The sequence below is a fragment of the Lithobates pipiens genome, unplaced genomic scaffold (assembly GCF_037356315.1).
Source record: "Lithobates pipiens isolate NorthernLeopardFrog02 unplaced genomic scaffold, aLitPip1_a1.2 Scaffold_3, whole genome shotgun sequence".
Taxonomy (NCBI): Eukaryota; Metazoa; Chordata; class Amphibia; order Anura; family Ranidae; genus Lithobates; species Lithobates pipiens.
This window is the reverse complement of record NW_027507790.1, coordinates 17,322,212-17,349,350: the sequence shown is the minus strand read 5'-3', so window position 1 is coordinate 17,349,350 and position 27,139 is coordinate 17,322,212. Positions and strand designations below refer to the sequence as shown.

Genomic DNA, 27,139 nt, shown 5'->3' with positions numbered 1-27,139 from the left:
TGGAGTATTGGCTCACCCAGATTAGCGCACACATTGAAGCAGGGACAGCAAAGGAGACTATTCTATCCTCCTTTCCCATGCTTCTTAAAGGGATAGCCTACATAGCGGACGCTTCGGCGGAATCCGTGAGAATGTCGGCAAGGTCCTTGGCCCTGACCAACTCTGCCAGGAGAGCCTTATGGCTGAAGACCTGGCCTGGAGACAATGCATCCAAACTTAAACTTTGTGGAATCCCCTTTACAGGAGATCTACTGTTTGGACCAGGTCTTGAAACAGTGCTAGATCGCACAGCAGACAAAAGAAAGGCCTTTCCTGTTAAAAGGAAATTTGGGGAACAAGCCAAAAAGACTCGTCCCCAGAAAAGGGTTGTACCACCCCGTACTGTTCAGCAGAAGAAAAGTTGGGGACTCAAAAGCAAGGGCCCCGGGGGAGCAATTTTTCGCCCTCCTGAACAGCCCAAAAAATCTCAGTGACAGGGTCACGGTGGGAGGAAGATTGGGGGCCTTCCTCCCACAGTGGGAAATGATTTCCTCCAATCAGTTTGTCTTGGGGATCGTCAGAGGAGGTTACCATTTGGAGTTTTCGGAACTCCCTCCTCTGAGGTTCCTTGTCACCGAGCTGCCAAAATGCGCAGAAAAATCATCTGCCCTTCTTTCCTCTCTTCAGGAGTTGGAAGAACAGGAGGTGGTAGTACGGGTTCCAGTAGGAGAGACAAGCAGAGGCTTCTACTCTCACGTCTTCGTGATTCGCAAGCCTTTGGGAAAGTTCAGGCTCATCCTGAACCTGAAGCCCCTGAATGTCTCAGTTACCTACAGAAGGTTTCGGATGGATTCGGTTTACTCAGTAAAAGCACTCCTACCTCCGAACTGCTTCATGGCATCAATAGATCTGAAAGATGCATACCTGCATATTCCCATCGCAGAGTCCCACCAGCGTTTTCTCAGACTGGCAGTGAGAACTCCAATGGAAGTACTACACCTTCAGTTCAGAGCGCTTCCTTTCGGGCTATCCTCTTCCCCCCGAATCTTCACCAAAGTGATGGCAGAAGTTCTGGCATTTCTGCGTCTCAGGGGAATCTCGGTGATCGCATATCTCGACGATCTCCTTCTGTTTGCCCCTTCCCCAGCACAGTTAATTCAGGATTTACAGGTCACAAGAAACCTGTTAGTAAGCCTGGGTTGGCTCCTGAACCTGGAGAAATCCAACTTAATCCCTTCCCAGAGGGTCACTTTCCTAGGGTACGAGTTGGACTCAACAGTACAAAGGGTCTTTCTTCCTTTGGAAAAAATTCAAAAGATAGACAGGGCTCTGTTGTTTCTTCAGGGCAACCACCAGATCTCCATAAGGAAGATCATGTCAGCGCTAGGGTTGCTGACATCCGCTCTTCCAGCGGTTCAGTGGGCAGGGTTACATTACCGCCCTCTACAATTATTTGTGCTGAAGGTTTGGGATCACAGCCAGGAATCTTTGGATTCTCTGGTTTCGATTCCAGATCAGGTAAAGAGGTCCCTCTGGTGGTGGAGGAAGGGAGCAAATTTGTCCCAAGGTCTAGAGTGGGTCATGCCAACCTCCAGGGTGGTCACGACCGATGCAAGCAGCTCAGGTTGGGGGGCACACCTAGACCCCCGATTAATACAGGGTATTTGGGAAAAGAGGGACTCGAGGAGATCCTCGAATTGGAGGGAGCTGAGGGCAGTAGATCTAGCTCTCAGAACCTTTCAGAAGGAGCTCCGGGGGAATCACGTAAGGGTAAGGTCGGACAACTCCTCGGTGGTAGCTTACATCAACAGACAGGGGGGCACCAGGAGCAAGTCCTTATGGGCCCTAGCGGAAGCCATCCTCAGATGGGCCGAAGCAAATATCCTGTCCCTTTCAGCAATCCACTTGAAGGGAGAACAAAATCGGGTGGCAGATTTTCTCAGCAGGAGAACTCTGAGAGAAGGCAATTGGGTTCTCAAGCAGGAAATATTCGAAATGATCACCCGGAGATGGGGGATTCCTGCAATAGATCTCTTTGCCGCAAGGGAAAACGCGAAGGTAGCAACGTTCTTCTCCATAAACAGGGGGGACGGGGCATTGGCGGTGGACGCACTAGCACAGAGTTGGGGTTTCTCCAGGTGCTATGCCTTCCCCCCTCCCGTGCTCATTCCAGCAGTATTAAGGAAATTTCAAGTGGAGAACACTACCCTCATTCTAATTGCACCTCACTGGCCCAGGAGGCCGTGGTTCTCGATCCTGAAGGGCCTGTCTGTAGAACCCCCCTGGATTCTCCCAGTGCAGGAGGATCTCCTGTCTCAAGGTCCGGTGTTCTGCCCTCAGGTAGGACGATGGAACCTGGCAGCGTGGCTTCTGAGGAAGAATTGCTGAAAGCCAAGGGCTTCTCAGACCGGTTGGTAGCCACTCTTCTAAACTGTAGGAAAAAGGAAACCCAGTCCATTTACTTAAAGGTATGGAAACGGTTTAACAGCTGGTGTTCAGAGGGTTCCTTCAACGTGCACAGCCCTGTAGCCGTTCTAGAGTTCCTACAGGCAGGGGCGGATAAGGGGTTAGCACTTGGAACACTAAAGGCTCAGGTTTCCGCTTTGAGCGTGTTTTTAGAGAAACATCTAGCGTCAGATCCTTGGGTCGTAAGGTTCTTCAGGGCCCTAGGTAGGCAAAGGCCGGCTTCAAGCTCCCCCTTCCCAGTTTGGGATCTTTCTTTAGTTTTACAGGTTCTCGCAGGGGAACCTTTTGAGCCGTTAGAATCTTGCTCATTAAAGCTGATCACTCTCAAAACTGTGTTTTTGGTGGCGATCACTACAGCAAGAAGAGTAAGTGAACTCGAAGCCCTTTCTGTCAGGGCTCCCTTTTTTCAGGTTTTTCCGGATCGTCTGGTTTTGAAGATAGATCCGGCCTTTTTGCCTAAGGTAGCCTCTAGTTTCCACAGGATGCAGGAGATTGTGCTACCTACATTTTGTTCAAATCCAGTTAGAGAACAGGAACACATGTTTCACAGACTAGATGTTAGAAGATGTGTTCTTTATTATTTAGACTGCACAAGTCAGTTCAGAAAGACTGATTCACTTTTTGTTTTATTTTCAGGGGCCAGGAAGGGTTCCAAAGCCTCTAGACGTACCATAGCTAGATGGTTAAGGTTAGCCATTGGGCAGGCATACGTGGCAGGGGGATTAGATCCTCCAGCTGGGATTAGAGCACACTCAACCAGGGCCGTGGCAACTTCTCAGGCAGAGTGGGCTGGTGCATCTCCGGAACAGATCTGTAGAGCTGCAACGTGGTCCAGTTTTTCTACGTTTGTGAGACACTATAGACTGGATCTTCTGTCAGCCAAAGACCAAGCCTTTGGTCGTAAGGTGCTACAGGCAGTAGTTCCACCCTAAGGTAATATACTCGCTTATCCTCTCTAAGGTGGCTGTCCTGAAAGACGATTGGGGAAAAATGGAATTACGTACCGGTAATGTCCTTTTCCAGGAGTCTTTCAGGACAGCACCGGTTCCCACCCAAATTGTTGCAGATCATCGGGAACTCATTACATGAGACCGTCAGGTAAGACTTAAAAAGTTTATTTGTTTGACGTGTTCTTGTGTCTCCCCAGTTTGGCCGGAGGTACTCTGGAAGAACTGAGGAACGAAGGGAGGAGGAGGCTTAAATTATGAAATTGAAGGCGGTGTTTCCTCAGAGGGGAGGAGCCGGTGTCTCTCTAAGGTGGCTGTCCTGAAAGACTCCTGGAAAAGGACATTACCGGTACGTAATTCCATTTTTTCGTCGTACTTGCCTGTACATCATGGGACACATTTTTGAGGATTCAGTGCTTGCTACAAAACTGAAGTGCTTCCTGTGTGGGAGGGGTTATATTGGTGATCACTTCCTGTCTGAAGACATTTTGGTCTACCAGTGTCCATTCACCTGATGATGGCGTATAACCCAGTAGGTAATGAATATTAGCCTGATTCTAGAATGCTAGAAAAATCCCATGAGGTACTCAAAAGGATTTTACAGGCAAGTATGACGAAAAAATCCTATTTTTGTGTGTAGCAGCCACCCCAGCACTCCCCTAATTGCTTACCTGAGCCCCATCTCTCTCCAGTGATGTCTGTCTATTAACGTCTAAGCCATCCAGGACACTCCTCCTGATTGGCTGAGACACAGCAGTGCTGACATTGGCTCCCGTGGCTGTCAATCAAAAGTCAGTCAGCCAATCAGGGAAGAGGGAGGACACGCGGAGCTGTGACTTGCCTCAGGTGCCCTCATAGGAAGCTGGTGACTGTGGGGGCACTCGATTGGAGGGAGGGGCCAGGAGAAGCAAACAGGGAACCGAGAAGAGGCAGATCCAGACTGCTCTGTGCAAAACCAACTGAACAGAGGAGGTAAGTATAGCATGTTTAAAAAAACAAACAAGACTTTACAATCATTCAACTTCCTGTATACAGCTAGAGACCTATCACTGCCGCCAGTTTATCTTCTAAAATACAGTAGGTGGCAGCTTAATTCCATCCACAGCTCTTCCCTGGACTGACAGGGGCTGTTTTTCTCAACAGACTTTTTGAAGTTAAAACCTCAGATATGATCTTATTTGCATAAGTACATTTGGTTCCTCTGCTGAGCAGCTGCTCAATTGCATGCTGACCACAGGGCATCGCTTTCTTGGTAATGCTGCCATTCACAGAACACCTTGTATTTTTTCAATAAATACAAGATGTTTTCTGATTGGAAGAGGTGTAAAGTTGGAGCAGTTTGTGAATGGAAGCCAAGGTAACTATGGAAACAGGCTATGGCATGGGGGATAATATTGATTGATTGTAGCAGTGAAGGATAAATGCCAGGGTTTGGTAAAGGCAGCATTAGAAAATGAAAATGAACTAGCTTGCACTTCAGCCCTGGAAGGATTTACCCCCTTCCTGACCAGAGCACTTTTTGCGATTCTGTACTGCGTCGCTTTAACTGCCAATTTGCGCGGTCATGCGGCGATGCACCCAAACAAAATTGACGTCTTCCTCCCCCCCACAAATAGAGCTTTCTTTCTGTGGTATTTGATTGCCTCTGCAGTTATTTGCGCTATAAACAAAAAAACAAAAAAACAAAAAAACAAAGCAATTTTACTTTTTGCTATAATAAATGTCGCCGAAAAATATATATAAAAAAATTTGTCAGTTTAGGCCGATATGTATTCTTCTACATATTTTTGGTAAAAAAAAAAAAATCACAAAAGGTATATATTGATTGGTTTGCGAAAAAGCTATAGTGTCTACAAAATAGGGGATTATGGCATTTATTTTTTATTGTTATTAGTAATGGTGGCAATCTGCGTGTTTGTTTTTTTATTTATTTATTCTTTTATATCGTGACTGCGACATTATAGCGGACACAGGACGCTTTTGACACTATTTTGGGACCATTGTCATTTATACAGCGATCAGTGCTATAAAAATGCACGGATTACTGTGTAAATGACACTGGCAGGGAAGGGGTTAACACTAGGTGGCGATCAAGGGGTAAAGTGTGTGTCCTAGGGAGTGATTCCAACTGTAGGTGGGGTGGGCTCACTGCAACATGACAAAGATCACTGCTCCCGATGATGGGGAGCAGTAGATCCCTGTCATGTTTCTAGGCAGAACAGGGAAATGCCTTTTTTACATGGGCATCTCCCCGTTCTGCTCAGTGACACGATTGCGGGCCCCCAGCAGACATTGAGCCCGATCCCGGAGCGCGCGGCAGGCGCCCGCCCACAATTTAAGGGGGTTGTACCTGTACGCCCATTTGCCCAGCCGTGCCATTGTGCCGACGTATATTGTCGTGGGCTGGTCGGCAACGGCTAAACCAGAACTTCTTCCAAATATACCAACATAAGTTGAAGTGGCCACATACATTTCTGTATTCATGAGGAGCCTAATATTTTAATAAAGAGAAATTTATAAAGTAGAAAATTCTGACAATGAGTGGGTTGACGCCAGTAGAGTGAGACCCCGATGTAAGGCTCCCTTGGGAGCAAAGGATTGGTGTTTTCCACTAAAGTGAAGAAGGAAAATGTAAAAACTGATTATATCCTCAGCATTGCTGTGCAGCTATCTTGCAATAGCATAGAATATTTCAAACAGTACAGCGTATCATAAAAAAATTCACCGATTTATCTGCTCTTCCTACACAGCTGCTGGATCCTCCTTTTGAGTGAAAGCTGCCTCATTACAAAAGTGTTTAGGTGGGGTTTTTGCTTGACAATGTCTGGTGTCTGTGTTTTTACATTGTAATCCTTGTATAGGGGGCTGTTTCCTTCATTGAAGAGTCAAAATGTTCGTGTTCTCAATTTATTTTGGGAAGTAAATCTTCTGTGCTTACCAGCTTATTCCATCGAGTAGTCTAAAACCCAGTTTATATTTCCAGGTCTCCACCTGATATTTTCCTGTAGTCTTCCTAAATTCCTTTCTTCCTTTTTTAAACCTAGTAGACTATGTACACAGTTCTGTAAAGTGAGACTAATTTAGGAAGACTGCAGGAAAGTAAATAGAGATGCGTCACCCATGGCATCCAGTAACATTTAGGTGAAATTTTCCTGGCCACCTTTTAGAAAAACAGTTCCACTCATAATTGGTTTCCAGCATGAGCAACACCTCCACTTCGTAGGTTAAGTCCCGTAACAGATGACTGGTTGCATATTCTGCAAAGAGTTATTATACCATACTACTATAAATCAGTTATGTACTGTTAACCAGGTTCTATTTATTTCACATGTACACAAAAAGGTTACACTGTGTTTACATATACTGTACTTTAAAGCAAAATGAAACCCCCTAACAAAACAATTGTTAGAGCTTTTTGAAGAGACTTTACAGTCTGCATATACATGTTTCTATGCACAGAATAGTCACATTAAGAATTTACATATTCTGAACAGGCATTAAGGGCTTGTTCATAAAAGATGCATTGAGGCTAGACAAGGAGAAAATGCTTTGTTTCATATGTAGTAAGTTAAAGTATTGTATGTAGAATACCTTTCAGCGCAGCATTTTGCGACACAATCCCATCCCTACTGCTCCCTAATGTCACTTCTGACATTTCAGTAAATTTCTGCTTATCAAGATGAATAAAATAAACCATGCAATTTGCCATGATCACTAGTATGAAGGAATCCTAAAAGCACTTTAAAACAAGCCATGTTTCACATCTGTAGCCCCTGACATTGAGGAGAAATGCATCTTCAAACTTTGCTATTTTCCTATTAGACCCCCTTTTACACTGGAGGGTTTTTTCAGGCACTTTTGTGCTAAAAATAGCACCTGTAAAGCGTCTGAAATACAGCTCCCCTGCAGTCTGTGTGAAAGCCCGAGTGCTTTCACACTGAGGCAATGCGATGGCAGGACATTAAAAAAAACTCCTGCAAGCAACATCTTTGGAGCGGTGAAGAAGTGGTGTATACACTGCTCCTAAACCGCTCCTGCCCATTGAAATGAATGGGAAGTTCTGGCAAAGCGCTGCTGCAGTGGCACTTTGCGGGTTGTTTTAACCCTATTTCGGCTGCTAGCGGCCGAAAACCTCTGCAAAAACGATGATAAAGCACCGCTAAAAATAGGGTTGCTTTATCGCTGATGCCCCAGTGTGAAAGCAGTCTTAGTATAGTAGAGTCCTGGCAGCCTGCCAGCCTTCTAATTTGAACACACAGTTGCTGTTCCTAAAAGCTGGCCATACATGGATTAAAATTAAGGCTGGTTCATCAGGGACTGGTTGAATTTCGATCCATGTATGATCAGGCTGATTGTACCCAAGTCGATACATGGATTGACTTGGGTACAACCAGCTTGTTGGATTTTTCTGAATGCAATTACTGCCAGCAGCACCAGCCGCTAGCAGTACAGGCATACCCCACTTTTAAATACACAATGGGGTTTATTTACTAAAGCTGGAAAGTGTAAAATCAGGCTCACTTCTGCATAGAAACCAATGAGCTTCCAGGTTTTATTACCAAAGCTTAATTGAACAAGCTGGGATTAGAAGCTCATTGGTTTCTATGCAGAAGTGAGCCGGCCTGGCACCAAATAGTTTGTCACTTGCCACTGTCCCCTGCCATCAGATGCAGTGTGGCAAGCGGTGATCACCTCTAGCAAGGTGTCAGGGCAAGCAATTGCCTTAAATCCGTGGAGTAGTTAAGTATAGTAATTCAGCTACCACAAAGAAACCAAAGAATCACTTCCCCTTTGCGCCACAAGCAACCGCTCTTGTCCTATCAATCTACCAACAATGGCAGTAATGGCAGCCCTAAGTCCCAGAAGCCTGCGAGTCCTATAGACTAGATGTCGGGAGCTATGGGATTATTTTATAGACCACAAAAAGGGTCTTTGCACCCCCTCCATCATTGCCTATTAGCTAGGAAAACTTGACTGCATGCTCTCACTATGGTGCATGGGTCTTTCTAGGATTGTGAAAGACCTTGGGTACCCAATAGCACACTAAAAAAAATGCTTAGCATGCCATGGTGAACAGTGGGCATGTAGAGTTGGCCCCCAACAGTGGGAGTGGCTAAGTGGGAGAGGAATGTCTGTCCTTTTACCCACAAATATGCCCTAATTACTATCCTAGTCGAACAGATACACACAAACCTTGGCACAAATTATAATTTTAAAGAAGGAAAATCTTCAATTTTATGCTTTTCTGAACACAGAATATAGAGAGCTGACACTTTGTCTGATTCTTCCTAAAAGGAGAAATGTTTTACATTTGTTGGGAACTACAACAGGGTGTAAATGAGGTGATCAGGTATATTTAACATACACAGTGCAGCACACCCCTGGCACCGCCCCTCTAGCCACCACCATGTGTTTTTATCACGTACCTGGTGATGACTGGAAGGTTGTGGCAGCCTCTCTTGCACATCCTGCCTAACACTTCTGAAGGTGGAGACAGAGTGTGCAGGCATGGAGTGGCACGAGTGCCGGAGTAGCTGGCAGGTGAAGTCTGCTCTTTAGGTGGATAAAGCTGGTTGCAGTCCTCAGGACAGGATATTGAATCAGCTTGGCACCAGAGCAGGAGATGGTAGCAGAGCTGGTATGCAGGCAGTGTCCAGAGGTAGTTGGGCAACAAGGAACCGAGTCATCAGGCAGAGCAAGTCAAAGAAGCAGGCCAATGTAGGTAACATCCAGGCAGTGCAGTACAGAATCAGCAGGCAAAGACAAGTTCAGTAAACAAGCCAAGGTTGGAGAGATCAGATGAACAAGGTTAATGCAGGGGCAAAGACGAAGTCCAGAAAAAAAGCCAGGTCATACACAGGTAAGTGGGTTTAATGGATCAGGTCTCAGGAATACATGTGCAAGCTGAAGACCATTCAGCAACTGTTCATGGGGACGGACCAGTTTAAATAGGACACTGGGACTTTCTGTTAGAAAATTAAATAAAAATAGACCACTGGGAGACAAGTATGCACTTTAATTGGTATGAGTGTGTGCGCATATGATGAACCCGGAGAAGTACATCTATTGTCTCTCTTTTCCAAAAGTATGAGCATTTGCGCATTGCACACACCATAAGCCTGCACTGATTTTCTGCTGCTGGGAATCTGGTTTACTTACGGTTTTAATGGAAATGCGCAGAAATTCACACAATCTGATGTTGCAAATCTGACCTTTTAAATGAGTGTCTATATTGCTTGCTGCCATATCCCAAAAATTTTCACGACAGTGTAAAAATAGTCATAAAATAAATAAATAAAGTTTTTAAAGAAGCCCCATCCCCTTATGCTCGTGCGCAGTGGCAAATTCATATGTAGATCACACCACACATGTGAGGTATTGTTACAAACATTATAGCGAGAGCAATAGTTCTAGCACTAGACCTCCTCTATAACTCTGAATTTGTAACCTGTAAAATATTTTAAAAACCCTATGGAGATTTTTTAAGCACTGTAATTTGAAACCATTCCATAAGAAATGCGCAATTTCAAAGCATGACATGTTGGGTATCTATTTACTCGGCATAACATCTTTCATATTTTACAATTTTTTTTTTTAGAGTTGCATTAAAAAAATTGCTATGCAAATACCATGTGAGTATAGTGGGATTATTTCAGAACAAGCATCCAGCATTAAAGAGGCTATCTTACGAAAAAGAAAAGATAAACACCCGCATGACTACTGGACTAATATTACAGACGCTAATCAATGTGGCAAAACATTTTTTTTTTCAGGACAATAACTCTGTGGGGTAGATTGATCTGCACTTTCACAGAGCCAATTTATGAACATAAGTAAAACAATGGCTGCTTCCATCAGAGCCTAATCGCAGAGCTATTTTTGCTTTGTGACTGATTCTATTTAAATGCCTAACAAACAAGACAGATTGCAATAGAGATGCTGTTGATGTTTGTAACATAAATGTAAATAGAATTCTGTACACTACTACACATTATTTCTTTATTATGTAAAGAGTCTGTTAAGAATCGCAATACTTTAGGCACTATAATTTTTTCACAGTGGCCTCTGACACTTTCTGAAACCTATGTGGGAGTTCCAAAACTTTGTAAGTGTTTATTGAATGATCCTAGCAAGGTCTGGAGTGCTTTTTACTAAACTCATAAATAAAAAGCTTCAAATCCATTTCTCAAGTATGTGCTCTGGCACAAGCTGTAAGGTCAGCAGATCTGTGAGAATCTGTGAGAAAACTGGTCTGATCGCTTTCTTCCCAGTGTATGGAAAAAAACGGCATCACACATTCAAATCTCATATTACCCTCCCTAAATATATCCCCTCTTTACACATATTGTATTTAATTTCCTGTACTTTATTTTGTACACCAAAGTAGTAGACCCACTATTGTTAGAACTTTCTATTGCTTAATGCAGAAGTTGCTCACTCAGTACTCACTAATCTTAAATGTTTTCTTTCTATAAATGTTTTCTGCAGCTGATGCAAGTTACTTGGGTGATAGTTGATGGTTTAAATCAGTTGGGAAATATAGCATGAAACCACACACACACATAATCTATATACTATAGATCTCTATCCCTCTTTTGGAATACGTACATCATTCCCAGTATTACATTTTTCTCTTTCTCATATAATCAATGTATTGCTTCATTAATTGCTATCAGTTGAGTAATGCGGGAATTGTACTAATTTTAATTGAATATCTGCTTATCCTGTTGCCACCCATGCAATACCTGTGTGGCAGCAAAGAAGGTGCGATTAAACCCCCCCCTTATGCACATACAGTGCTTTGAAAAAGTATTCATACCCAGTGAAAATTTTCCACATTTTGTCACATTACATCCAAAAATGTTAGTGTATTTTATTGGGATTTTATGTGATAGACCAACACAAAGAATAAAAGTGGAAGGAAAATAAGTGGTTTTAGGATATTTTTTTTTTTTTTTTTTTTTTTAACAAATGCAGTATGTGAAAAGTGTGGCGTACATTTGCATTTACCCCCCTTTATTCTGATACCCCTAACTAGTGGAACCAATTGCCTTTAGAAGTCACCTAATTAGTAAATGGAGTCCACCTGTGTTTAGTTTAATCTCCGTATGAATACAGCTGATCTGTGAAGCCCGCAGAGGTTTGTTAGAGAACCTTCGTGAACAAACCGCATCATGAAGGCCAAGGAACACACCAGACAGGTCAGGGGTAAATTTGGGGAGAAATTTAAAGCAGGGTTAGGTTATAAAAAATGTAATAAAATATCCCAAGCTTTGAACATTTCACGGAGCGCTGTTCATTCCATCATCCAAAAATGGAAAGAGTATAATACAAACCTACCAAGACATGGCTGTCCACCTAAACTGACAGGCGAGGTAAGGAGAGCATTAATTAGAGAAGCAGACAAGAGGTCCATGGTAACCCTGGAGGATCTGCAGAGATCCACAGCTCAGGTGGGAGAATCTGTTCTCAGGACAACTATTAGTCGTGCACTCCACAAATCTGGCCTTCATGGAAGAGTGGCAAGAATAAAGCCATTGTTGAAAGACATAAGAAGTCCTGTTTGTGGTTTGTGAGAAGCCATGTGGGGGGGAGACAGCAAATGTGGAAGAAGGTGCTCGGCCTAAAAGCAAAGTGCTATGTATGGCGGAAATCTAACGCTGCACATCACCCTGAACACACCATCCCCACTGTGAAACATGGTGGCAGCATCATGTTGTGAGAAGATGGATAGGGCCAAATACAGGGCAATCTTAGAAAACCTGTTAGAGTCTGAAAAAGACTTGAGACTGGGGTGGAGGTTCACCTTCCAGCAGGACAACAACCCTAAACATACAACCAGACCTACAATGAAATGGTTTAGATCAAAGCATATTCATGTGTAAGAATGGCCCAGTCAAAGTCCAAACCTAAATCCATGTGAGAATCTGTGGCAAGACTTGAAAATTACTCTTCACTGACACTCCCCATCCAATCTGACAGCTTCAGCTATTTTGCAAAGAAGAATGGACAAACAATTCACTCTCTAGAATAGATGTGCAAGACATACCCAAAACAACGAAAGGTGGTTCTACAAAGTATTGACTCAGGGGGGCTGAATACAAATGCACACCACACATTTCACATGTTTATTGTAAAGAATTTTGAAAACCATATATAATTTTCCTTCCACTTCACAATTATGTGCCACTTTATGTTGGTCTATCACATAAAATCCCAATAAAATACATTCACGTTTTTGATTGTAACATGACAAAATGTGCAAAATTTCAAGGGGGATGAATACTTTACTTTTTTTTTTTTTTTTTGTCCACGGGGCAGCAGAGGTTTCTGTGTCGAGAGCATGTTCTCTGTGTGCTCCCAGCATAGTGGCTGAGCTGTCAAAGACAGCTCCTGGTCTCTTGTAATGATCAGGAGCTGGCAGGACTGACTCCTGATCACTGTGACAGCCGATTACAGGGATCACGTAATCAAGCAGGCCATTCTCGGGCATGATACCTAGCTAAAAGACGCTGGGGCTGGGCGGTAATCTAATTATACATTTTTTAAAAGGGCAACAATCTTCTTTTTTTTTTTTTGCCATTTGACTGTAAGTTTGAAATCGGATTGGACTCACTATTTTTAAAAATAAGAATCCTTATTGGTGTTTATATGATTTGTGGATTGAAACCATTTTTGTTAAAATAAGCTTCAGGAGTTGAGGCTCACTTCACACTAGCCCGACTTCAAAGATGTGCAACTTTCAGTGCAACTTTAGACTCTGACTTTTTGCACTCTGTGACAATGAAGTCAGACCAAAGTAGTGCAGGAACCCTTTAAAAGGTCAGACAGACTTGTGTAGTATCAGCTAAGACAGCTCTCCTAGGGAAACCTTGGATTTCACATGTCATCTGACTTGGGGTCTCACAAATTGGATCCTATGTTGTATCAGTGTGAACCTAGCCTAATAATGAAAATTTTGTCTGATAACTGTTTCTATTGAGGTAACCTGGCCCCTGGCCCTGGAGTATCTTCTTCATAGATGTCCATGTGAGCATGTGTCACTCAAGCAATTATGTTTGTAACTGACCCAAATACATTTTCAGATGGTGTCTGCATGTCGGCTCTTCCTCTGAGGTCTATGGAGAGCTTTAAAAATGTAATTTTGTTTTCTTTTTTGTGCAATAGAGATAACCCACAGACATGAGATGGTGATTGCAAAATGCATCTGAAATGTTTTCTTTTGTTTTTCAAAGTGCATGTCTTTACACTAAACATTCACCTCCAGTACTAACTGTATCACAGAGAAACCTATTTGGGTGAAAAACATTTTCTGGCTATTAAATAACCTCCCTTCCCATTCCTGAGAGCTTGGTTGGCCAGGAGCTCTCTAACCAGGTCACAGCATAAAGTAGGGTATAAACATTATGACAATTTCTTTTTTTTTTCTTTTCTTTCAAGCAGCGTGTTGATCTCCCCTGCTGCACTGTGGTATTCTGATGGGGGGGGCTGGGGGGGCTCTCCCCTCTCCCCTCTCCCCTCTCCCCTCTCCCCTCTCCCCTCTCCCCTCTCCCTCTTGCAGCCATTGGCAGCAAGCACTGATTGAATGCTGGTTTTCCAGCATGACAGTTGACCAGACCGCTGTAAACATGGACCAAAAGTGTTTTCAGTTTGTGTATACCCTACTTAAAGTTATAGTAATGTTTTTGTTTTTATATTAAAATAAGAAAGATGTTAAGCCTACCTGCTCTGTGCAATGTTTTTCCACAGAGCAGCCCCAATCCTAATCTTTTTGTGTCCCCTTCCAGGTGCTATAGAGGCATGCATGTGTGCTTGCTCCTGAGCCCTGCTCTGTGTCCATGTGACACACAGAGCAGGGCTCGGCCCCGCTCCCAGACTCTTCCTCACTGGCTGTGATTGACAGCAGTGGGAGTCGGTGGCTCCTGCTGCTGTATCTTAGCCAATTAGGAAGGAGAGAGTCTGCGAATCGCTGGATCGGGATCAGGCTCCTGCATCTATTTAGGATGGGGAGCTGCATATAGAAAGTTTTTTTTTTTTTTTTTCTTCCTGGATAAAATGCAGTAAGGTAATCTTATGCCTTTTATAACCACTTTAAAAAATGTTCCCAGTTTGAATGTTATTGTCCAGATAAATCTCATGTAGTTGAGTAGAGGGTAATTTTGAAAGGAAGTAGACTGTCTTTTAGAATGTTGCTATTTTTTTTTTGCTTTCTGTAACTTTAGTTTACCTGCTTTGTTCTAGCAAGGATACCCAGAATTCCGAGACTCCAAGTCCTGACCCTCCTGCAGTCATCAAGATGTTTAATAGACACATTCTTTTTGACATCGTGTCACGAGGTACCTCGTCAGAACTAGAGGGTTTTCTACCTTTCTTGTTGTCTAAGAAGAAACGGCTGACAGATGAGGAATTTCGAGGTTAGATGCTGACATTGAGCAGTGTTTGGTATATCTTTAACTTCCCACTGAGTTTAATCTACAGGAATCTTAAGCTTTTAATGTTGGCATGTTCCAGAGTAAGCTCTTAACTACACTATACTTTCACAAGCTGCAAACATGATATCCATGTGGTGTATTATATCAAATATGCATACTTATCAAATGTGTCGCTTTAATTACTGGGATGGGGCTACTGGTGGATGTGACCCCACAAGTACAGGACTTCAATTTATCATACTTTTTTAAAATGTCTCTGGCCCTCACAACATAATGGTTTAAAACTTAGCACATTACTTATTAACTGATCTACCTATGCATAGCTTAGCGATCACATGACATATGTATGGAGAATAGTTTTTGATCTTTCTTAACCTCTTTTCTTTGCTTGACTTGAATCCCATAACACCTTAAGATTTAATTTCTCCTGATAACATCCTTGCCTTCATTTACAATGGATATAAAAAGTCTATGCACCCCTGTTAAAATGCCAGATTTGCTCATGCCCATGCCATTCTGCCGACGTACATCGGCGCGCGCCGGTCGGGAACCGGTTAAGCAATCGCATTCAAACTCATGTTGAGTCAGTACACGCCAGCCATCAGGGCGGTCTTAATGAGCAGGCACACCTGGGCACTGCCCGGGGGCTCCTGCACTTTTCTCCCAAAGCAGCTGAGCCCACGCTGCCCAGAAATTGGGGGCCACATGATGGCACTGATTGTGATGGATACACAGGACAGGCCGGCTGTCAGTGGTGCACGGTGCTGTGCAGAACAATACCTATTATTTTTACAGCCAGCAAGGGAGGCGCAGGGGCGGAGCAACAGTACTGCTCTGACCCTGTCCAATGCAGTTTGAATGCTCGTGACTCAAAGGCTGCAGGGTAGGAGCTGGAGTGGGAGCTGCTGAGTCAGCAGCATTGAGAGCCCGTCTGCGGAAGTGGCATTGTGGATGGTGTCATGGTGAGCCCAGCTGTCCAGCACTGTTTGCACCGAAGGGCTTGGAATGCCTGGAGGGATGCTCCCTCCTCCGCCCCTCCTTCTGCCTCCATGACTTGATTGGTATAGACATGTCCCTGTCAGTGCTGGAGCTGGGCACGCAGCCAAAAATTCACATGCACTGCATCTCCACTGGAAAGGGTGGTACTACATGGATGTAATAATGGTACTGGGGGATATCAAGGGTAAAAAATGCAGAGGAGGGATCTTGGGTGTATAGGGGGTGGCAATGCTTGGGCTATAGTGCTAGAGGTATCAGGGATGTAGAGAGGCCACAGTGTAGGAGGTATCAGGGATGTAGTGTGGTGACCATACAGGGGGTATCTTATGGTATATGGTAACAGTGCTGGGGGGAATATCCAGGGTGCAGAGTGGGATCAGAGTGCTGGAGGATATCATATCTGGGATGTAGAGGGATCAGAGTGCTAGGAGGGGTGTAAAGGGGCCATAGTGCTGGGGAGGTAATTAAGGTTGAGAATTCAGGGGGTGTGGAAGTGGTTATAGCATAACAATCTGGTGTGTGCGCGCGGGGGTTGGTTGGTTGCTTGGGCAGAGTTAGGAGTGCTGGATGTATATAAGATGTGTAGAGGGTTTAAAATGTTGGGTATCTGAGGCCCTGTCAGGCTGGATGGTGGCCCATGATTTTTATTGGTGGCCGTGTCTATACTTGGTACAACTGTCCTAAGCATCATTCTAGCAGATATATTATATAGACGGGATAGCTTTGTTACTTTATGTATTTTTCCACTGTTTATTTGCTGTACAGAATGATTGTTCATGTAGTTAAAGCGGACCTCCACCCAAGAGGGGAAGCTCTGCTTGTCTGCCTCCTACCTACTTGATATCTGTTTACCTGCGCTGTCTCCATTGTATGGGCCCATGATGCTATAAAGACGGCCCTGCCTGCCATCATTCAAGGTGCCTCTGATTAACCCCCAAATAAAGTTCAGCTGTTCTAGTAGGTCTTTCCTGACATTTGATTAGTCACATCCTACAGCAAAAGCCATGATCCACAGAGTGCTTCCAAAGCATCAAGGGATCTCATTGTTAAAAGGTATCAGTCAGGAGAAGGGCACAAAAGAATTTCCAAGGCATTAGATATACCATGGAACACAGTGAAGACAGTCGTCATCATCAAGTGTAGAAAATATGGCACAACAGTGACATTACCAAGAACTGGATGTCCCTCCAAAATTTATGAAAAGACAATAGGAAATTTGGTCAGGGAGACTGCCAAGAGGTCTACAGCAACAATTAAAGGAGCTGAAGGAATATCTGGCAAGTACTGGCTGTGTGGTATATGTGACTACAATCTCCTGTATTCTTCATATATCTGGGCTATGGGGTAGAGGGGCAAGACGGAAGCCCTTTCTTACGAAGAAAAACCTCTAAGCCTGGCTAAATGTGGGAAATGTGTACTGGTCTGATGAAACCAAGGTTGAACTTTTTGGCCTTAATTTCAAAAGATATGTTTGGCGAAAAAACTACACTGAACATCACCAAAATATCACCATACCCACCAGTCAAGGCTGGTGAAGTTTTAGGATGGGGGGGGCGCCAGACCCCACCCTTTCTTTTTGACCCCTCCATCTTGGTGAAAATGGGTGTGGTTTCAGTGAAATGGTGGGCGTGGCTCTAAGGTGGTGTGGTTAGTGTCTGATCCTACACAGGCCCAGATCCTACACAACAATAGAAATATGTGTATTCTAGAAAGTTTAACAATCAGCAGATAAATATATTACAAACACCTGGTGTTAGCGCTTCAATCATCCCGGCACCATGGTTGTTATGGTGTCAGGATGATTGAAGCGCATTATTTCTATTATAACACTGTAATATAAAACTAAATCATTCAACTCACCATAATGCAGAATCAGTGGGAGCCCTGAACGTGTCACTAGCCACGTCGCCTGCCATCAGGTGCCCCCAGAAGAGTCCCTCCTTACATGCAGCCTGTGTCCCACCAAATTGCAGCAGCATGTGTCGCCACCAAATTGCAGCAGCATGTTTCGCCGCCAAGTTGCAGCAGCCTCACATCAACCCCCCCCCCCCCTTACTTGCCTTGCAGTGTGTTGTCCTCTCCAGCAGTGTGCCCTGTGGAGAGGTCCGTCCTCTCATACTTCCTGTTTCCTCTCTCCTGGGCACAATTGGAGAGAGAAAACAGGAAGTGACATCAAACTCAGATGTCAATCAAACCGCCCGGCCGTGGTAAGATATACTACGAACGGGCGGAAGCTACTTGGCGCTTCAGAAAGCGCTGCAAGGCGGGCTAAATGCCCGCAAATTAAGTGCCTTGTCTTCAATTTTGTGATTGCATAGATGTGGCGCTTCCCATAGGTGCACTGTCCGGTGTCCAAACACAGTGCACATAAGGACGTTTTTTTTGTTTTGTTTTTTTGACTGCATGGGGGGGGGGGGCGGTGCCCAGGTGCCCCCTATGGACACGCTGCCCCTGATACCCACAGTGAAGCATGGTGGTGGCAGCAGCATCATGCTTTGGGGCTCTTTTTGTCTTCAGCTGGAACAGGGGCCTTAATCAATGTAGAGGGAATTATGAACAGTTCCAAATACCAGTCCATACTGGCATGAAATATTCAGGCTTCTGCTAGAAAACTGAACATGACAAGGAACTAAATCTTTCAGCATGAGAACAACCCAAAGCATACATCCAAATCCACAAAGGAATGGCTTCATCAGAAGAAGATTAAAGTTTTGGAATGGCCCAGCCATATCCCAGACCTGAATCCGATTGAAAATCTGTGGGGTGATCTGAAGAGGGCTGTGCACAGGAGATGCCCTCACAATCTGACAGATTTTGGAGTGTTTTTGCAAAGAGTGGGCAAACATTGCCAAGTCCAGATGTGCCATGCTGATAGACTCATACCCAAATAGACTGAGTGCTGTAATAAAATCAAAAGGTGCTTCAACAAAATATATGTACACATGCAGGAGGTATAGCGTTTAAAATAGCTCCTGCAAAGCCCCCTAAAACAGAGGCTCCATTCACTCCAGTGTGAATACCCTTGGGCTTTCACACTGGAGCGGTGCCCAGGCAGGGTGTCAGAAAAAGTCCTGCCAGCAGCTTCTTTGGCGTTCATTAGGAGTGGTGAACTCGCTTCTAAAGAGACCCTGCCCATTGAAATCAATGGGCAGTGCTGCAGAACCGCCGGCAAAGCGCGCCGATGTATCAGCGCTTTGTAGGCAGTTTTGACCCTTTTTCAGCCGCTAGTGGGGGTTAAAAGTACCCCGCTAGCGGGCGAATTGCGCAAAAACTACGGTAAAGCTCTGCTAAAAATAGCAGCGTTTTACTGCCGATGCCCGGGTCGGCTCAGTGTGAAAGGGCTCTAATTATTTTATTTTTACTTCCCTCCACCTAAAGGATTTCAATTTGTTCAACTGAGTTGTACAGTTTATAGGTCACATTAAGGGCTAGTATACACTTGCTTCAAAACTGGCTTCTGACATGCTTTGTTAGCTCTCTGAATGCCAGTCAAAGCTCCTGTCACTAAATAAAATGGTTGGCTTACAGTCGTGCTTACACCTGCTTTTGCTTGGTGCTTCGATGAGACTTTGGTGGAGCTTTGATGGGGAAAGCTTTGCCATAGACTTCTTTGGAGGCTTTGAAGATGCTTTGAAGCACCACTGAAGCTACATGGGGTATAATTTTTTGAAGCCAGCCAAAGAAAAAGCAAGTGTAAACAGGACTGTAAGCTAACCATTTTATTTAGTGATAGGAGCTTTGGCTAGCATACAGAGCGCTTTAACAAAGCCTGGCCGAAGCAAGTGTAAATGAGCCCTAAAGGTGGAAAAAGTTCTGAAATTATTTATCTTTGTCTCTCATTCAATGAATCCAAGCTCTGCAAGCGAGATAACATACATGCACTGCATTGATGCATTCACACAATTTCACAGTAACCATGAGATAAAAACAAAGTTCAGGAATATTCCTTTATCCCATTGTTTTTCAAAGCTATGTACACTACATAAGAAACCTTCATTTTGGTTGCAAATATGAAAGATCTTAACCAGCAAGAATAAGCCCATACATTTAAAGAGCACCTGTCATTTCAAATCCATCATGGCAGCACCTGTTAGTGGGCATCCACTCACCTGCTGCCACCACACCCCTCACCTTGTGTCACTGTCGCATCACCAGCCGTCCCGTTAAAGTGAATTGGACTGTTGGTGAGTCAACAGCGGATCAGAGGAGGAGCTGCTGCAGGACAAAGATGACAGTTGCTCTTTAAAAATTTGAATTTAAATCAACCCATTTGCTAGCGATTTAAATCAAATCCACCCTGGGTTGAATTATTGAAGTTTAGCTTTAATTAAGGTAACTCAAGTACAGCCCTTGATAAACAGCAAAGGACAGCACATAATATATTTATCATATAGAATGATAAAGAAAACTGTCAGACTGTGGACATACTCGAGTGTCTATAGGTCAGAGGCTTCAAAAACCACGTTGCCATAGGATATGCCAGTGTGAAACAGTGGGCCTAAAAATTATATTGGGATTCCTCAGTATTATAGCCAATGAGTGCCCCTAATTTTTTATAATATATATAAATATATATATAATTTTTTTTATATATAAAATCACAGAAACCTGACATTTTAACAGGGGTGTGTAGACTTTTTTTTAACCCTTTCACGACTAAGCCTATTTTTGGCATTTGGTGTTTACAAGTTAAAATCCATATTTTTTGCTAGAAAATTACTTGGAACCCCCAAACATTATGTATATTTTTTTTAGCAGAGACTCGAGAGCATTGATGGCAAACCTTGGCACCCCAGATGTTTTGGAACTACATTTCCCATGATGCTCAACTACACTTCAGACTGCATGAGCATCATAGGAAATGTAGTTCCAAAACATCTGGGGTGTCAAAGTTCGCCATCACTGCTCTAGAGAATAAAATGGCGATTGTTGCAATATTTTATGTCACACGGTATTTGCGCAGCGGTGTTTTTAAATGCAACTTTTTGGGAAAAGGAACACTTTCATGAATTTAAAAAAAACTAAACAGTAAAATTAGCCCAATTTTTTTTGCATAATGTGAAAGATAATGTTACGCCGAGTAAATAGATAACAAACATGTCACACTTTATAATTGCACGCACTCGTGGTATGACGACAAACAACGGTACCTAAAAATCTCAATAGGCGACGCTTTAAATTCTTTTTACGGTTACCAGGTTAGAGTTACAGAGGAGTTCTAGTGCTAGAATTATTGCTCTCGCTCTGACAATCGTGGCGATACCTCACATGTGTGATTTGAACACCGTTTACATATGCGGGCGCAACTTCCGTATGTGTTTTCTTCGTGGGGACGGCGGCGCTTTAAAAAATAACTTTTTTTTTAAATTTATTTTATTTATTTTAAAATAGTTAAAAAAAAAAAAAAAATGTTGATCACTTTTATTGCTGTCACAAGGAATGTAAACATCCCTTGTGACAGTAATAGGTGGTGACAGGTACTCTTTATGGAAAACTGCGATTCTGAATACTGTATTTTTTTTTTTTAAACCGGCGCCATTAGCAGCCGAGTTAGCGGGAGGTGACGTCATGACGTCGCTTCCGTGTTTACTATTAGGAGACTGGAATGAAGCCGCTTACGGCTTCATTCCAGTCCCTGCCCAGCAGCAGGAGGCATCCGATTGTGCATCGGTGCTCCCGATTTGAGCGGAAGCACCGGTAAGAGCAGTGGGGGGGGGGGGATGTCCCCTCCCGCTCCTCCGGCATAACAGCCGAGTGGCTTTTAGGCCCATCAGTTGTTATGGCTGGCTAGCCGATCGCCCGCTGTGAAAAACGGTACCGGGACGATGCCTGCAGGTGCGGGCATCATCCCGGTATAACCCCGGAAGCCGAGTATGCACATCTGCGTACGCTCGGCGGGAAGGGATTATATTCCACTGTTTACAGCTACTTTATTGCTTATTGTGTGCCCCTCAAAATTACTAATTGACGTAGTTCCTATGACACTATGCAGTGATGGCGAACCTTGGCATCCCAGATGTTTTGGAACTACATTTCCCATGATGCCCATGCACTCTTCAGTATAGTTGAGCATCATGAGATATGTATTTCTAAAACATCTGGGGTGCCAAGGTTCCCCACCACTAGGATAGAAGATGCTCATGATACCTGTTACATGCTTTTTGTGTATATATGTATGTATATATATATATATATATATATATATATATATATATATATATATATATATATATATATATATATATATATATATATATATATATATATATATATATGTATATATATATGTATGTGTGTGTGTGTGTGTGTGTTTTTTTTTTCAATGGCATTTACTTTCCTGCCTAGACAGCCTTTTTCTAAAATATTTGTGCCCAGTAGTAAACCTGCCATGAGAAAACCACAGAAGCTGCAAATGTTGACCTTTCCCTCTGAATATGCTACTTGTCTGGCTGTTATCCTGATAATTTAGGATTTAATAGGACTCCAACCCAAAGAATATATATGTTTTAAGCATTTTAAAGTTAAATTGCCTATGTCTTGCACTATTCCAAGATGTGATAGTAAACGCAAAGCGTTTGTTCTCTGGGTGTAAACTTCTTCTTTTTTTTTTTTTTTTTTTTTTTTTAGAGCCATCCACAGGGAAGACTTGTTTGCCCAAAGCTCTACTAAACCTAAGTGGTGGCAGAAATGACACAATACCAGCATTGATGGATATTGCAGAAAAAACAGGGAATCTCCGAGAATTTATCAACTCCCCTTTCCGAGATGTTTACTACAGAGGTGAATACTACAGTTTGCTATATTGAGTGGTTCTACAAGCCAGAAAAAAAATAAAAATATATAACACACACACACACACACACACACACACACACACACACACACACACACACACACACACTTTTGTAAATATTTTATTATATCTTTTAATGTGACAACACTGAAGAAATGACACTTTACATTGTAGCAAAGTAGTGAGTGTACAACTTGTATAACGGTGTGGATTTGCTGTCCCCTTAAAATAACTCAGCACACAGCAATTCATGTCTAAACAGCTGGCAACAAAAGAGTACACCCCTAAGTGAAAATGTCCAAATTGGGCGCAAAGTGTCAATATTTTGTGAGGCCACCATTATTTTTCAGCACTGCCTTAACCCCCTTGGGCATGGAGTTCACCAGAGCTTAAGTTGCCACTGAAGTCCTCTTCCACAGCTTCATGATGACATCACGGAGCTGGTGGATTTTGGAGACCTTGCGCTCCTCCGCCTTCCGTTTTGAGGATGCCTTACAGAGGCTCAATAGGGTTTAGGTCTGGAGACATGCTTGGCCAGTCCATTACCTTTACCCTCAGGTTCTTTAGCAAGGCAGTGGTCATCTTGAAAGTGTGTTTGTGGCCATTATGTTGGAATACTGTCCTGCAGCCCAGTCTCTGAAGGGAGGGGATCATACTCTGTTTCAGTATGTCACAGTACATGTTGGCGTTCATGGTTCCTTCAATGACCTATAGCTCCCCAGTGCTGGCAGCATTCATGCAGCCCCAAACCATGACACTCCCATTATAATGCTTGACTCTAGGCAAGACACACTTGTCTTTGTACTCCTCACCTGGTTGCCACCACTCATGCTTGACACCATCTGAACCAAATAAGTTTATCTTTGTCTCATCAGACCACAGGACATGGTTCCAGTAATCCATGTCCTTGGTCTGCTTGTCTTTAGCAAACTTCCTTCTGGGACGATAGCCATGCAGACCAATTTGATGCAGTGTACACTGTTTTACAAGCTGTACACTCACTACTTTACATTGCAGCAAAGTGTCATTTCTTCAGTGTCGTCACATGAAAAGATATAATAAAATACTTACAACAATGTGAGGGGTGTACTCACTTTTGTGAGATACTGTATATGTGTGTTTATGTGTGTGCTTGTGTAAATATTATATGTGTGTTATATTCTCTAGCTTTTTTTTTTTTTTTTTTTTTTTTTTTTAATAGAGAAGTACATCCTTTGGCCCCAGTGGATGTTTTCATGGGTCATGGAGTACTGTTCTTTCATTATGGTGTTTTGATGCTAAAGCTAGCCTGATTTACTCCTAACTTGGTTGATTTGTCTTTGCAGCATTTTTTCTTTGTAATGGACAGTGTGCTTAAATGACAGATCTTTTCTAACGTGCTAATATTTTCTGTAGCTGATATGTGAATTAGCAGTTTTTTTGTTACTTAAAACCAAACATTGCATCATTTTTACAACCTGTGTATAACTCCAGCGATGGTCTTTCTTGCATACTTACTTTACAAAATGAAAAGAGCCTATTCAGATAAAATGTAATGGGTCCCACAAGGGGATTCCCTGACGCACTAGTGTACCTGGTAAACGGCAGCAAAATTATTTCTGTGTAAACAGACACTTACAATGAAGTGTTGACACTAGCCGCACTACTTCTCACATCTCTGCAGGAAACTATAGAAAGGGGAAGCATAACCCACACACAAGGGGAATTGATTCCATCATAGAACTACAAGATGAACAAATTTTCACAGAAGAGGCAAACTTAAAGTTCCACATTAGACTAAAATACAATCAAATGTAAAGTCAATCTTACAACATCACATTCCCTAGATAACAAGGATAACGTGCCACAAATTAACCTGCTGCACATTTTCACTGGAAAGTTGTACGCTTGCAGAGAACTTGCAGCGCAAGTTCTTCCAATTTGTAGCAAAGTTGCAGTGGTGCGGGGGTCAGCAAACTGTAGATCAGACAGGTGGCTGGTAGATCCCGGTCTGGGTTTACTGACCTGCCATTCCAGAGAATCAAACAGTGCAATGCAGAGGGACTACTTGTAAAGTTGGAGCTGCAGTAGGGAGCAAGAGCCACATAAACACCCATGCGGACTGATACCTCCTGCACTCCACCTTTTATGCTAGCTAGCTGTCTCCAGAGTGGTGCCAGCAGCAGGAAAGATGATATGTTCGGGTAAGTGTAAAGAAATACACTGGGCATAATAGTATAGGGCTGCTTTCACACTGATGTGCTGCTGTTTACCCACACTGTGGGTTTGCTGTGCTTAGCCATAGACTTCTATTATATGCTACTTTTTTTTTACCACCCCCTAACTCTACCTGTGAACGAGCACAAGTGCTGCCCCTCTGAAAAGCGATCTGAGTGTGTGTAGATAGATTGTGAGGAGGCGATGTGTTGCCTTCTCACCACCTGATTTAAACCCATGATTTCTGTGCAATGCACACGATTGCTGTGCAATGCACGCATTTGCCACATGTTAATTCTGTAATTAAAGGCATAAATCAGGTGTGAGGAAGCGACCCTGTGCCCGGTAATCTTTGACTTCTGCCAAATTGTTCAGGTAGATCTCCACCTCTCTAAGGTTGCCTACCCCTGGTCTACAGCAAGAGCTCCGCAATGACCCCTGTGGTGGGATGACTATAGCACTATTGCAGCAGACTTGCAGAATGTTTGCAAACAAAGTTGATCTGAAGTTATGCAGTGCAGACTTGCTTCAATTGTACTTGTGAAGCCTGGTAAGCCTAGCAAGTCATTTTCAAACTTGCAACACAATTGCTTGCTTTCTGGGTCCCACTTACCAGGAAAGCTTCTTTTTTTCAGGAAACGTAAAAATGAGCCAGGTAAGGGGGGTCATCATCCACTTTTCCAGTGTGCTGGTCCACATGGGTTGGATGAACTGGTGTCATCACTTGTCTCAGAGCAGCTTACAATGCCTCAAGACAATGAACTTTGCTTATAGCAACACAACCACAAGCTTAAAAAAATCTTTAAATGTATTCTTTCTACTGGGACTTTTATATAAAAAAAAAAAGTATTCCTCCCACTTCCTATTTTTTAATTCAGAAAAGCTCACCATACACTATACAATCTGATTGTGCAACCTCTGTAAAATTTCCTATAGATTTGCTAAGACTATGTATTAGGACAGGGTTTGGCAACCCCCGCCAAGCGTGCCAGACATGGCACGTAGACAGCCTTCGAGTGGCACGCGAGAGCTTTCCTGGGAGACCAAACACGTGAAAGCCAGTCTAGTTGAGTGGCTATATAGAGGAGAAACAATGCTCACTTGAACAATTGTCAGGTGGCATGTGAAAACGATCTGGACTACTGAGAGATCCACCTTCCACAAGTTCAGCCAGTCAGCGGCTGTATAGAAGAGATTCAGCAGTGGGGCTGGTCCCCACACACCACTGAACCCTACAGAAATGTAGGATCCCCATTACGGAGATCAAGCAGACATCCATCCATCCAGATCATCTCCTCCACTTGTAAGTCTGAACTTTCAATTCACTCTGTGGCTCTTCTGTTTGCGGGCAAGGACTTTCAGAGGGCAAGTTAGAACATGAGGAAAGAGAGCGCCATAGTGCAGTAGATTTGTATATAAAAAGTTCCTTTATTTTAAAATCAATTCAATACAAAACGCTGCACCACAGATAGTAAGCAGTTACTTCTGAGCGAAAAACGCAGCCGCGGCTCCCACCAGCTGGCTGATGTGTGGTATGCTGTAACATCCTGTGGCAGCCTCCTTTTCCCTGTGGATGTCTCGTATGGAGAAACGCAGCGTCGGGTGGCGCTAGTTCACCGGACGTTACAGCACACCACACATCAGCCAGCTGGCGGGAGCCGCGGCTGTGTCATTTGCTCAGAAGTATCTGCTTACTATCTGTGGTGCAGCGTTTTGTATTGAATTTATATAAAAAAATGTTTTTATACAAATCTACTGCACTATGGAGGTCTTTTTCCTCATGGTCTAGCTCACCCTCTGAAAGTCCTTGCCCGCAAATGGAAGTGGATTGAAAGTTCCGACTTACCAGTGGAGGAGGGGATCTGGATGTATGGATGTCTGAAGGTGCTATCCCTGCTTGTGTGATCCTTCCTTTTTGTGCCAGCTTGATCTCCGTAATGGGAATCCTACATTTCTAGTAAGTGGCCATCTGGCATTTTTTATTCCATGGCTACAGGGTGGGACTATGCAGTAAGAAGAAATCCAGGTGTCCTATTGTCAAGGATTTATTTTATGGACTATTGTGTATGCCTTATCATTTTGGATATTTGAAAACAATTCATATCATGGTGTTGGACTAACTCAGGCTAAACTATTTGTGTTGGTAGATGATACTTTGTTTTGTATCAATTGTTGTTTGAGTTCACACACATTGTTTAAATTTCATTCACTTTTTTTGTTTTTTTGGTAGCGCATCTATTCCTAACTTACACACATGTCTATTGCTGTCGCAGGGGATGTTCATGTTGCTTGTGACAGTAATAAAATTTATTACAATTTTTTAAAGT

At 43.3% G+C, this 27,139-nt stretch overlaps 1 protein-coding gene across 2 annotated transcripts in view; it reads left to right on the top strand.

Moving 5' to 3' along the window:
- The window catches only part of TRPV4 (transient receptor potential cation channel subfamily V member 4), a 166,848-nt gene that overhangs the window by 27,134 nt on the left and 112,575 nt on the right, over positions 1 to 27,139 (top strand). For both annotated transcript variants that reach the window (XM_077461329.1, XM_077461328.1), the window contains exons 3-4: positions 14,634 to 14,806; positions 22,451 to 22,603. In XM_077461329.1, coding sequence (XP_077317455.1) covers positions 14,634 to 14,806; positions 22,451 to 22,603 — 326 coding nt within the window. The remainder of the gene's footprint in view (positions 1 to 14,633; positions 14,807 to 22,450; positions 22,604 to 27,139) is intronic.